Source organism: Protopterus annectens, chromosome 9.part0 (genome assembly GCF_019279795.1).
Source record: "Protopterus annectens isolate FY-2018-M chromosome 9.part0, PAN1.0, whole genome shotgun sequence".
In the NCBI taxonomy this organism is placed as follows: Eukaryota; Metazoa; Chordata; order Ceratodontiformes; family Protopteridae; genus Protopterus; species Protopterus annectens.
This window is the reverse complement of record NC_056743.1, coordinates 1,312,677,232-1,312,692,323: the sequence shown is the minus strand read 5'-3', so window position 1 is coordinate 1,312,692,323 and position 15,092 is coordinate 1,312,677,232. Positions and strand designations below refer to the sequence as shown.

Genomic DNA, 15,092 nt, shown 5'->3' with positions numbered 1-15,092 from the left:
ATACTTCTTTCTAAGTATTCAGAAGTCTGCATACTTTTGCATCCTTATTTCAATAATGCTCGAGCTTTGATTATATATATAATGATGCTGTGAGCTCAATGAATGTTAAGAGCTGTTGCTCAGTGAAACTACAGTTGATCTAAAGGTTTTGCCACAATTTCTTGACACTGACAGCCCACTAACATAACTTACCCTGAGGTGTTATGACCTCAGTATAAATTACATTTACTTGGGGAGGATGGTGGTAACCAGGGGGTAAACCTCTCGGCCCCACTTTATTGCTGTGCCCATACACATAGGTATAATAAGCTTTAATTAAGTATAGATTTGCTGAACTGATTCAGCTACCCAAACTTGACAGGCCTGGTCTCTAAACAGTCTCTTCAGAGTACTAAATCTGTGTAGCATCCGTACTGTTTCCTTAAGCTCCACAGAGGGCAAACTTAGTTGCGGATGCAGCCTGTACTGTACAGGCAGCCTTATTTGGATATGTGAAAGATATATTCACAGGCTTTAGTTCGTAAGTCCCTAGGCTTGGTGAACAAACTCAAGGTCTATTGGCCACTGACACCATGACTCTCTAGATACCATGATGGAACTAATGAGACCCCAGATAGTCATCATGTTCATTCTTTGAAATACAGACTGATGGGCTGAAATTAATTGACAAAGAGAGTTTAGTCCATAGACATTAGAGTTTTTAAGTTATGAAGTTGTCATGTTCAAGTGTTCACATCACTATGTGTCACATGTACCATCTGGTTTATATGTGTTACCCAATAAATGACTAAAGTAATGTCTTTCCTAAATTGTTAGCATAAAGATTTTTCTCACTTTTTCTACCATATTTCTGACATAGTCATGCATAATAAGGGCTACACATATCCCCCAAATATAATTGTGATATCATATTTTGTTAACAGCTTTTGTACCTCACATTCAGTGACAAATTACAACACTTAAGACCTAAACTTTTAGGAAATTTCTGCTGCAGCTTGAGAGGTATGAACAGACTTAGAATACTATGTAGGAATATCGTGACAACTCTGGATATTTTGAGTGTTAAATTAATACTGCACCCTTGGTCTCACAGCTTAACTCAAGCCACAGCTTTCAGTATTCCTTACAGTATGGCTGCAGTATAGTTTAGTTATTTAAAACCTGCTTGTACTTTATAAAACTTTAACTTCCTGTCTGTACTTTATAAAGTGTTAATTTCTGTGGCTTTGGAATCAACGGAAAGAGAAAGGCCACCTAACCCTTTTTTAAACTTAACTTCTGACATGTTTTGGTCTAGGAATTTGTCTCCTCCCACAAGGCATACCCACAGCAAAAGGGAAAGCTGTAATTTTTCTCTGTCAAGCATTGCCCACAATCTTGTATAAGTAATCTATCTTTGTAATGCAAATGCAGAGTGCTATGAGCTTGTTTTCTACTTCCCTGATTGCAAAAAGGAAGCAAAACGGTATCAGTGCTTATAATTAATAGGGTTACCACCTGTCCCGCTTTCTGTAGGGCAATCCTGATTTGGAAAGTTCTGCCCTGCTGGGTAGGGGGTCATAAATAAATTATAAAAGTATTGATATTTTACAAGAAAAAAAACATTTTATGACTTTGCTGTTAGAAATTCCAGAAAACTACAAAACTACATTTTAATCATTGTAATATCATATAACATAACAAACAACCAGCACTCACATCACAGTGTTGATTTTGGTAATATAATAACAATAATTCATTTTCATTGGTTGAAGGCATAGTTTGGCCAGGAAACTCTTGAGCCTCAGTAAGAATGCTCAAATTTTGGCATCCAAAATCGAACCAATCCTAATAGTTGACCATGTTTTTGTACAATGATCCATTTAAGAGCTGCCCTTTTCTGTAACCATTGCAGTTCTGTGAAAGTAGTGATTTAGTTTTGAAAACAGCATAAAGAACTATTAATTTCCCATACTCAAGGATTATCATTTTAATTATTAATGTACTGCAAAGTAATAAATCAAGAGGTAGCAATACAATATAAGTAAGAAATGTACTCTATGAAAGCTATTGCACTCCATTTTTAAAATTCTCATAACAACATAAATTAAATGTTGGTACCATGCTTGTACAATATTTTAAGAAAAAAAGGAAGCACGTCTCTACAACATTCAGGATATCAGGATAAAAAAAGGAAAATCTTATCTTCCTTTTGCAGACACTGGTGAATAGCAAAATCAATTCTTTGAAGTGTTGATTAACAGCTTCTGGATTGCATTGATAGCTTTGACACCTTGACGAAAGTATGACAGAGGGTCATTCAGTGCTTCTAGGACAACACATTGACAATCCTTACAAAGGCCTGCAATTTAGCTACCATTTTTGATTGGAGATGAATAACTGTTGTGAACAATTTAAAACAAGCTCTGAGAGAAATGTAAATGATTTTTATTCACAAAAAAATACAAATCTTTCTTCTATAGAAGGTCTGAAAAATGTTGTGACTCACATAACCTCCATGTTGGTAATTGGGATGGGAAGGCAAGACCGCCTCCTCATGTCTCACATGAGTCATAAAGAAGACTTGAAATGGATTCTGGGAATGAGACATGAAAGTAGTAAAACATTATCGTGTTAATATGGCAAGTCCCATGATGGCAATTTTTGTGAAGAACAAAACACACTAAACTTTAATATTTAGTAGGTAGAATAATTTTTATGCAGGAAAAGCTGTGAAAACAAAAGATGCAATGGAAAAAAAATTTTTTTTGCGATTTCAAGGTGGAGTTTTCTTTTACAGGATCTTCTTAAATGAAACATGAGACCATCTAACTGAAGTCTAGATTTTGATGAGTTCATTCATATACAACAAAAATAGTCAAGGTACATATTTCTTTGCCGGAGCATCATATCCTGAAATATGAATTACAGCAAATTAAATCAGATCTGTGATCTTTTTTAATGGGCCGAGCTACAAAACAAATGCAATATTTGAGAGCTTTAGGACTACAGAAGCCCTTCACATGTATCTAACCAAGTGTTGTAAAATATGCTCCCCTGAAGACATAAAAATCATGCTTAGTGATTATACACTACATATTTCCAGCGAGATGTTCTAAAATGAGCAAATGTGGGATGACATGGTGGTGTAGTGGGTAACACTGCTGTCTCACAATTTGATTTTCCAATTGGATTCTCAGACGTTATCGCTTCTATGTGGGGACTATACATTATGTCTGCATGCCTTTCTATTTCACACGCATCACAATGATGTGATGTAGGTGGGTTGTAGCACCTTCAAATTGGTTACAGCTGTATGTGGCATGTGTGAATGATTGTGTGAGCACATTCTGTGATGGTCTGTCACCCTATGCAGAATTTGGTTTTGTCTTACACCCATTAAATGCTGGGATATGCTTTTACTCCCCAGTGGGTGGCTTAAGGGATGGGAGGGTGGCTTAATGGCTAAGGTGTTTGCCTTACAAACCTAAGGTGCAGGGTTTGAATCTCACAAGGGATAACTGTCTAGGCTTAAAATGGCTCGCAAGGGCAGTTAGCTTAGTAATAAACTATGAACCTATGAACCTAATCAATGCTTAATTTTAAGGGAATTTTAGCTGTCTCTGTTTATGAAAGGCCAAAAGGTCAGGGGAATATTGATGTGGAAATTCCCTTCTTAATTTTTTAGCTTTATACTTACATCTGATACTCACCATGTAGGTTGTGTAAGGTTTGATGCAGTTTTCTTAGTAAAACAGCATTAATCTTTACCTAAGTTGGTTGTCTTCCTGTCTATTTTATCATTCTTTCCTACCATCTTCAGTCTTCTGTGTGAACCACACAGGCAGACAAATAGAAAGATGTGCAGACTTACATACACACACACAGACACACACACACACACACACACACACACACACACACACACACACACACACACACACACACACACACACATATATACCAAATTTCTCAACTGCCTCTATTTTGGATGAATGTTCCTATTTTCAGACCTGCTCTTGGATGTCCCAATGTTTGGAATGTCTGTCCCTATTTTCTGGCTTGATTTACCCCTTCACTCAATTTTCTGAGTCACCCTCATCATATGTGATCTTTGAACCTGTATAGTATACATAAAAACACACTACATGACAAACATACTAGTAACGACATTAATTTAATGAAAGAAGACATATATTGCAAGTCTCATTTTCTGAAGCAAAAATAAATGACCTTGTATGGTAGAATTTTGTGACACAGTTTGTTAAACTCGACAGATTTTACACTGTCTCTTTGATAGTGTGCTTATACATTTTTCATAATTTTTGTCACTCTCTATTCCTCAAGCGGGATTGTGAGTAGTATTTCACATATCTACTAGAAGTAGGAAGAGTTATGTGCTTTTTGGCATTCATATTTTATGCTGATTAGATGTCCATATTTTTAGCTGGATGTTTCTATTTTTCAAGGGCCTTTATTCCTATTTTCAGTATCTGCAGTCTGAGAGGTATGACACATGCATGCACACAAATGCACGCACGCTTGTGCACACAGACACACACACACACACACACACACACACACACACACACACACACACACACACACATGGGCATTCCACAGAAATAAAACACTGGGAGTCGTCAAATAGTGTTATCTCTTCATATTTGCAATGCAGATGTCAATGACAAAAACAGTTAATATCATTATTTAAATAGTGAGAGGTGAAGCAATGACTAGTCATACCCAACTGAATTATGGAGTTATTTCGTGTGTCCTTGTCCTTCACTGATTGCCAAGGTAACAAAAATAAATCAATATGATTGCCTATGGTGGTCTTCAGTGTGTGTTTCAGAGCCTGGTATATCCTTTCCCAGAGCAGTTTCACCTTTGTGCTGTCATGTTGTATCAAGTAATCCCACTAAGTAGTTCACATCTCTCTCTCTCTCTCTCTCTCTCTTTGTCTGTTTTTCTGATAATAAAGCCATCATATCGGGACACTAGTTTGTTTACATGGAAACTGATTTCCGTGTGTCTTCATTAAAAAAGGGCCATTGGCTAATCTCTTCGTCATTTAAAGTAGTCAATCGATCAATCCATTAATAAGTACACCAAATTAAACAGGAATGTATTCTTAATGGAATAACAGTTGTTGACATTTATTGTGATTTTTCTGTAAGTATTTTTGAAATGGACCAAAAATCCTGACATGATTTTGAACAGTAACATTTTGCTTCTCTGTTTTTTCTGCATTTGTACTTTGGTTCCATTTTCTGGTGCAACCAATGGCTGGCATGAGACACATTTGTAGCCATATTATTGTTAGCCTGCTGTAGATTGTGCTGGAATTCCTCTTATTTGTCTCTCTCTTAACTCAGAGTAATTTCTGTCATACCTTTGAAGATGGTTTGATGGACAATACCAAAAAGGCAAATGTCTAGTTCTCTTAAAACTGCAGAAAACTAGAAGTCTTGTTATTCAACTAAGGAGTAAGTTTAATATATCACTTTTGTTCTGTCAGTGCTTTATTTTATGTATAAGTTAGATAATCATATGTTAATGATGTTTACCATGCAATTTGTATATCATTATCATAACCACAACCTGCTTACACTTTTGTGTGTCTCTCTCTCTCTCTCTTTCACACAGCTATTGATCAATAGCGCCATCCAAACAATTGACTCATTTGCTGACCATACGGGATTGAGGGTCATCTGGGAGGGACATCATTTATGCAGTCAGTGCGGTGGTTTGAGATTTTTGCTTGCTGAGTGATTCCTCACACTCACTCAGCAAAACACTGAGAAGGAGACATGCAGTGGGCTACAGTAAAGGGCATTCCCTCACTTCCAAGAAGCATTTATCTTAAGAAGCCTTGTCCCTCTTCTTGATTTTATTGGTCTTTTCAAGAGAATTTGAACCTCCCAGTGTACCTTTCCACCCCCTGGTAGAGGGTAATGGATCAACCAAACAAATGTATGTGCTCCCAGATTTACAAACAAAAATACGTAATGCATGAACAGCTCCTTTACAACCACTACTAAGCTGTCCTCATCTCACACCCTGAGGTGGAAGCAGTCTATCCCTTTTTCTTACATACTTACTTACTAGGCTATGTCTGTCTTTAACATAAAGAAGCCAGGACTAAAGTGTTCCTAAATAATGGGGTAGGAGTTACTTGTTTAAAGAAAGGCCATTGCATTGCTGTGTAATATTCACTTTCTTTTTTCTTTTCTTGTTTTAACAGAAAGTAGACATATGTGTTGCAGAAAAACATACCAATTCAGCTAAGCACCACGCCATTGAAGGACAATGAAACTGCTCTAATACATGATGTAATGTAAGTATAAAGAAACAATGGAAGAAGATGGTATATTTAAAAAAGCTGCTCATGCTGGCTTCACCCTTTTCTCCTTTTGTATTCATTGTCCTCTTATAGATTGTTTCGTTTTTTGGCTATTACTCTCATTGCCAAGAATGACCCCAAATGTTAGAAACTTGTTCTTCCTCTGGACGTTTGTGTCATGACTACCCTTTGATAATTCAGTTCCTGGGCTTATTCATCAAGAATGTTTAGTTCTGCTATCACTATACTCTAATATATGTTTTAAACAAATTCACTGTGTCATCTCCTTTGTATAGTTCTACAGTCCATACTCCCTCATATTGATTGTAAAGTAATTCAGTGTCTGTGTTGTCCTTTTTACTGCAGTTTAGCCTTTTATTCTATGACATTTTCATTTGTAGATCATTTTAGTTGCCCAACAACTTTTCAGTATAAATGGAAGTTCTTACAGATACATTCCGTCACCTTCTGCAACTTAATTACATCCTTGTGTATGTAGTCAGACTGGAGTATGAACATTATGACATCACTAGGGTTTTCCCCTTGGGGATATGGACCCATCTCAGATAAACATGCCCACTCTATTTTCGGTTAAGTGTGCACATGTTCAGATACCGCAACTTTTCTACTAGTATACATAACATACATAAATACAAATATCTCAGGCACTAGCATTAATATCTTTCTAGCCTACCAATATACCAAAACAGTTGTTCCCATAATAAGTGTCCAGGCTACTCTTGAAAATATATAAACTAGTGCTTGGTTTAGTGTAATTTGGTAGTCTATTCCATCCATCCATTAGCTACTCTCTCAGAGAACCAGTTAGTACACTTCTCATTCCTATAGATTGTTCTACACAGGTTATCTGATGATTCTCTACTACTTTTTAATAACCCCAAACATTCCCAGAGGTAGTTGTCTCTAAATGTCCTATATACCTGAATTAGGTCTCCTCTTTAATATCTATATGAGACACTGTACAAGTTCACATGTTTTAGTCTTTCATAATAACCTAAATTTTCAAATCCATGGATGACCGTGGTATATTTCTGCTGTATTCTTTCTGTTTTACTCATGCTTGTTTTCTTATAAGCTTTTATATTGTTATTCCATACTCAAGTTTGGGATAATGCAACTAAAAATAACTTCATCACTTCTGATTTGCTAGGCTTTATAAATATTTGTATGCAACCTATATTTTAATAACTATCATTAACCAATTGGTTGATATGATTAGAAAAACTCAAGGCTAGATCTGCCTATATATCCAGATCTTTAAATGAATCTACAGTTTCAATCACTATATGTTGTAATAAATATTCACCTTTCAGTTTATGTCTCCCAGATCTCATATGCTTAGTTTTTGATGAATTTATCAGCATATTATTCTCATGTGCCCAAATGCTCAATTTAGTCATTATTTTGCAGACATGCCTTATCTGCAACACATGCAATCAGTTTGCCCAGTTTCAGGTTGTCTGCATATAGCCTTTGAACTGCTCAGACGAAAACGTTAAGTCTGAAAGATACAATCTAAACATGTAAGGGCCAAGGACAGAGCCCTGTGGGACACCCTAACTGACACCAAGGATTTCACTTGTCCAGTTTCTGTATGATACTTGCCATGTCCTATTTGTAAGACATGCAGCTATCTATCTTATCAAAAGTACATCAATACCTAGTTGTTCTAATTTATTTATCAGTGTTTTATGTATGACCCTATCAAATTCTGAAGTTAAATCTGTATAAATGACATCACAGGACAAATTTTCATTCATAGATGTTATTATATTATCATAGAACATTATGTTACAGGTGGTAATAGATCTATTTTCAACTTATGCATTCTGATATATGGTTTAAAGTCCTTTTCCTTTCTGACAATAACTTATCTAGTATTACATTTTCCATTATTTTTCCACAATATGAAAGTAGACCTAAGGATCTGTATGGCTGCCTTAAAGACATGTTTAATAAGTGTATGTCTGCAGTCTTGAGGAGTTTCCCCATATTTATATAAACTAATAAATAATAGATATAATGGCACTGCAAGTTTTTGCTGATGTGTTCTGAGGTCATTATTACTAATTCTGTATCCTCCCTGTGCTTTGTTTGGATCCAGTTTGGATAGTTCTTTTTCAATATAATCTAATTTGATTTCAGTATCTGAGTTTAACTGTATGTCACTAGAACAATTTATCACCCCTTTGTGGAGCCAAACTGTTTTGCATAAAAGTATATGTATATATATATATATATATATATATATATATATATATATATATATATATATATATATATATAAAAAACCTGTTGTGTCTGAGAATAAGCAAAACTTATACATTTATATGCCTTTACTCCTTCCACATCTTTAGTATCTATAAAATGGTTTCCTATTATGTTCACTATCTTTATATACATTTTCTTAATTTTTTCTTGATTTTGTTCACACTATGCATAATCTGTTTGTCCAGCTTGTTTATTCAGTTTTCAAAACTGTAGTTTAACCTCTTATCCATTTCTTATATTTTTTGTTGCCCACCTTAATCAAGTTTCTTGTTCTTTTAGACATATATCCTGCTGATGTTATATGCCTAGATCCTGATGTTAATTTTTATTTATTTATTTTTTGCATTCAAACAATTTTTCTTTCAAAACTTTCTACATTCCTTCTGCAGTTTTTCCACTGAACACATCAATGCAATTAGTTTTACATAGTGACTGTTTTGCTTTCATATAATCTGTTATTAATCTTCTGTGCATTGACTGAAATTTCAGTTTGGCAGAATTGTATAGCAACAAACTAACCTTAATAACCCATTGATCACTGCACATCAGTGGTGGTAAAACATGACTTGAAGTAACAGTAATTTCATTAGGAACACAAATGATGTCTAGTACGTTCCATTCCCTGGTAGTTTTTTTTTTTTTTTTTTTTTTTACAATCTGAAGCAATTGCTGTGCCTGAACATACAATGTGAATAATTTCATTACTAATGTTATTAAATCAGTATTATTCCAGTCTGTTTCTGGTAAATGTAAGTCCCCAGCTATTATTATTCTTCCCTCTTCAGTTTCATGCAAGAAATGCAAGAAAAGTATAAATTCTTCTTGGTCATCAGCACTTGACTTTGGTGGTCTATACACTCCAACAATTTTTACATGTTACAGGGTTTTCTTTATTGTCACAGTTACACAGTCTATAGTATTGGTGTTATCACTGAACATGTAATAATCACAGGTCTTATAACTGTCTTTAATCCCCATCATAACACCGCCACCTGATTTTTTTGTTAGAATGTCTGTTTACTGTAAAAACATTTGTACCTTGGCAAAGCTGGTTTCCAGTCATTATTATTTAACCGTGTTTCACAAAAAAATAACAGTATCAATGTTGTGGGAACATAGCAAATTTTCCAATAAATAAAAAAATGTATTAATGCTCCTGGCATTGACAATTATCAGAGAGGCTTCAAGTGTTGCTATCTGTGAATTGTTAAATTTTCAAAATGGCAAACATCTTGCCTTGTGTTTGTAAAATATTGCAAAATATCTGCTGCAAAAATTCTCTTCCCTGATCTTGACAAGTGTACACCATCTTGTCTGAACATTTGTGTCCAAAATTAGGCTCAGACACTCTACACATTTGGACATTTTTGCCATTTAGGTATTTACCCCCCAAAATCTTTTCATTCATGGTGACATGACTCACCTTTCTATATGTGGTCTGTGAAAAAGGCATCCTAACACTTGTACAAGCTATGTTATCTAAATAGGGCTGAGTCCCTAACAGTCAGAGAGTCCTTGCAGATGAGATAATTTTGCACTGACATAAATAAAAACAGATCCATACTTCCTTACATTAAGGCATTCTAAGGCCTGCCTCACATTCTCTATTTTTGCCCCTGGGCAAGCATAATACTGTTCAATGTTCATTATCTTCTATGCAAATGTTAGTATCAGTTCCTCTTATAAGTGAATCTCCAATTACATGAGTATACTTTTGACCAGATCTGAAGAATCTTCACCTTCTAATTCAGTAATATCTGCTCTATCAATTGTTATGAAGGAATGCTCTTCATCACCATTAGTCTTATTAATCCCACTGTTTTTATTCTCTATTAAATTTACAAGCACGCAGTTCTCGTCCACCTGGCTTTGCATATCCACAGCTTGAGCCATGTTGTCAATGTCTGTCTTTTTCCTCTTTTCTTCTTACAGTAATGTTCTTAAATCCTTTCATGTTTCAGTTTTGATTTCTTCCTTTTCACCTGCCACTTGCCTTTTTTTTCCTACCTCCTCTTTTGGAAAAATGCTACCTTTGTTCTGTAGACTGGAGGCTTTCTGATAGAAAAAAATGTTATCATTCCCTATAATCTGTGTATTACATAACAAAGCAGTGTCCTTTTAAATATGTATTCTCTTTCTTTACAGACATTCATCAATTTATTTTTCTTCTTTGTTATTTGTTGTGAATGACTTCCTTTCTTTTTTTTTTATTTCTTTCTTTGCACTCTGAATACTTAGATTACTGAATATTTGTATCCAGAATTCTAAAGTTGTCAGTGACGTTACATATCTTGTTTCATAGGGGGTGAAGGATCTTTATAGACAAGAGACATATTCTTTTCTAAATGGGTTCTCCTTGCTCTTTGCCTAACATTATTTATCTCACCAGTCCAGTCATTAATATATGTAACAACAGTTCTCCAAACCATGCTAACTGCATACTGTGCACCAGAGGCACAGAAAAATAATTTTCTTGGGTGGCAAAAGCCAGGGAACCTCATTTGGCTAGGCTTGTATAGGCCTTAGGGCTGATAGCCTAGTACATACCTCTGAACCTATGAACATATAAGTGCACTTATCATCAGTACATCTAGATTTACAAATAATAATGGCAAGTGAATCATCCAACGTTTGACTTGAGGAATACAGATTATTAGTGTTATCAGGTGTTACCTTTAAATATGCATAGCATTTATTATACTGTACAAGATATTTGTGCTTTAGCAAATCATTAACGGCATACTCATTTAAAGTAGAACTGCACCCACAGACTGAAAACACATTTATTTCATCATGTCTTGATGTTTCCTCCATTTTAACACTGCTTTTGGACTCTATGTTACTTTTTTAAATATTTTCAAATGTAATTCCAGAGTCTGCCCACATGGGGTTTGACATCTTGATTTTTTAGTCTACTTCTAGGTATCCCACAATGCAGTGTTTGGCTTTAAAGTATTACACCATAGCCTCTAAACTCCTGTGAATGCATTGACTTTCCATGTGTTTTCACATATACCCTGCTTTTTTTAGTCAGTCAGGTTTAATTACCATTTCTTGCTTTTCATTAACTACTTAAAAGACAAATGGGAATAATCACACAGAACAGTATTCTCAGTGCCTTTTACTTCTTTTTCTTTTTAAAGTGGCCAATTTTCATTCTTTTGTTATGCCTGAGTTTTATTCCTTAAACTCATCTCCTCACCTCTAAACACCTCCCTTCATATCTGCCAAAGTGGCAAAGGTAATTTGAGCTGTTTGGTGCTGTGATTAATAGCTCACAGCAGGAAACAAAGTTCATGTGGTGATGCATTGTATTACCCACCTATTAAAGTGGAGCACATATTTTTCCTGCACCATAACTGCTTTCTGTCCTCAAATTTTAATCCTTGCCATCTACTGATTGGTAACACATTGCTTGGCAAACCTTCCAACTTTATTTTTCAGGTATTCCTGAAATGGCAAAATTCTTAAATAATTGTGTCACAAAGGTTGTAAAAAATACATTTTTGTTTTTATGCAGCACTGTGATGGACTTAAAATAAGAATATTTGCATCAACATGCATTTTCTAAACAATAATAATGCAAGTGTAAACTATCTCATTATTGTCTAAAGAGTAATCACCATTGATTATCTCAGATGTTATGAGGGACAGGTCAAAAGTAAGATAAAAAAAGGGACATTTGAGATGTGTGGTATAAGGCCATTTACCTCTTATTGTACTGTTGTCTGTATTTGTTCCCTGCTTATTTTTCTATTGACATGAAGAATTTATCCAAGTTGTCTGCAATAATTTTTTAAACCATTGTTAATGCATTTTCTCTGATTTGTTTTTTAGCTCAGTATGCAGTCCTCCCTTCATTGTTTTGTTTCTGATTCCAATCACTTAAGTTTTTCATTTCTCTTTATAAACTCATCTTACATATTACTATTTATTGTGTTTATGTAAATATGTATATTCCCTTCTATTTTTAATTTCAAGATATCACCAGTGGTATTTCGTAAAACTCCCAATAAATTACAAACCAAGACAGGATTGTTTAGACAAGCTCTGGATTGTCCTCTCTGTGGTCCGTGTGAATTTACAGCTGACTAGGTCCATTAAGATGGCTAGTGTTTGCCTGTCTAAAGCCTATCCCTTTTTAACAACAAACACTAACAATTAAAGCAAAAACAAAATATAAATCAAAGTAAATCTTCTTGTCTACAAGCTTCTTGTCTACAAGCTTTCCTTTCTTTCCTGCAAACAGTGAAAAACAGTGGTAAGAAATAAAATATAAATTCAGATAAAATTTCTCCTACCAGGTAACTGCATAGTCAATCACATACCAAGACAGGATTGTTAGGTAAGCTCTAATATATTCTGCTTCATTGCCATTGGAAGGATGAAGATAACATTATGTTGAAAAACTGGTATCTGGTTATTAATAATAACAATGATCTATAGAAATTGAGGCCAACTCCAAGTTTTGCTTACAAATCTGCTAATAATATCAAAAGCATTTTTGAGTGCCACCACACCAATTATACCAACAATGGAAGAGTAGCTTAATTGTGGAGCTTGTTCCTAATGTATCTATATATTTGACAGATCAAATGGAGTTGTGCATAATTATCTTACTGTACTTTCATGTGCAGGTAATCTCAATTGTAATAATAGTGATGTTGTCCATATTGCCACATGTTCTCATTTTCTGGCAGTTTATCTCAGTAAAACAAAGCATGGACTGAACAAATGCTTGTATGAGCATCTTAGAATATTAGGAAGGGTGACAACACCAATGCAATATTTAAACATTCACCACAGATCAATCTGTAGCACTGAAAACGACACCAGAAATACTGCAACAAACTATTTATTAATCATGGTTGAGCGCTTTCGTTCCTATTGTATGAACTTCATCAGAACTAACAATTAATGCATTTAAAAACATTTAAATGCTTAAAAACTTCTGCCACATGTCTAATGACAACCAATGAAAAATGCTACTCCACATTCAACACATCCAATTAAATTAATATTCACCATAAATTAAGCATTAAAATACTTTCACTTTAAAATAAAAGTAATGGACATTGAATCATTCAACACCAGATGACTAGTAGAATCTAATCTAAGTTGCCATTCTAATTCCTCCTTGCTTACATGTTCTTCTATATAATAACCCCTGGCATCTTTTAACATCTCATCAATAACCAAAAACTTAAAGTGGTGATTTGGAAATTGTTGCACATATCGATATAATGCATTTGAAAATTTTCTGTTTTTAAATATCCAAAAAATGTTCACACATTTGCATTTTTAATTTCCTACTAGTCTTTCCTACATTGTAGGCAGGACACCATTCACAGACAGCTAAATATACCACTTGCGTGGACTCAGTTAAAATACTTATTAATTTCATGTCTTATTTCTTATTGTAAAATTATTAACTGTTTTATATTGTTACACTGTGTGCAGAACCCATATTTAAACATCCGAAATATTTTGTGATGTTTAAAAGTATCTGTTTTTTTTTCTTTCTAATCAATCTTTAAAGGTGCTATCCCTCCTATATAATACTACTGGCTTGTCACCCATCTTTTCAAATAATGAACTGTCCATTTTAAAGATGGCCTAATTCCTAACTAAGCATTCCCTTATTGTTTTACTTTCCAAAAAATAGGTTTTATGCAGGATTTTTGTGTATCTCTAATATTTGCCTCATTAGTCGTACTTATTACAGGGAAGTTTGGTCCCTTTCTCGTTTCTTTAATTAGTATTACAAATATTAAATTAGTAGTCTATAGGAGGGCTAGCTCCTTTAAAGGATGCCAGGGCTATGAAATCTGAAAAAGGTGAAGGTGTGGTGCTAATGAACACTTGGGATTACACAGGAAGAATGTTGGATATAATACCCATTCATGCTCATTACCTGATTCTTTTTACATAAGGTACACTGGGCACACAGAGCAATTGATTTGACATTACAAGACTATATATTTAGGGGTCCTACTTCTAATCAAGACTTGAAATATTTACAGGTTTCTAAATCGTGTAGCCCAAGGATTTATAAAAATGTGTATAACTACCCTTTATGGGCAATTATTTCTGCTTGGTGTATAAGAAAGAATCCCTTGCCCTTTTTATTGACAAGAAGTTGAAACCTTTTTCTTCTTCATTTCCAGATGCTGTTAAAGCTTCTTCAGACTTTGGTGGGGGGGGGGGATTAGAGATTTGTTTTTTGAGGAGGGTAACTTGCTTGTTACTGGGGGCATACCTCTCAACTGTACAGATTTTCGCAGAATGTCCTGATTATTGGCTCATATTTTTCATCTGTTCCTTAGGGGTGGCCACGGCAGTGTAGCAGTTAGGGTTGCTGCCTCACAGCAAGAGGATTTCCAGTTCGATCCTCGGCTGGGGTGCCTTCTGTGCGGAGTCTGCATGTCCTCCCTGTGGTCACGTGGGTTTCCTCCAGGTGCTCCAGTTTCCTCCC

The 15,092-nt window shown here is 34.9% G+C and overlaps 1 protein-coding gene across 1 annotated transcript in view; it reads left to right on the top strand.

The window, feature by feature from the left end:
- The window catches only part of LOC122810945 (prosaposin-like), a 177,207-nt gene that overhangs the window by 154,922 nt on the left and 7,193 nt on the right, over positions 1-15,092 (top strand). The window contains exon 7 of the mRNA XM_044082474.1: positions 6,227-6,319. Coding sequence (XP_043938409.1) covers positions 6,227-6,295 — 69 coding nt within the window. The 3' untranslated portion in view covers positions 6,296-6,319. The remainder of the gene's footprint in view (positions 1-6,226; positions 6,320-15,092) is intronic.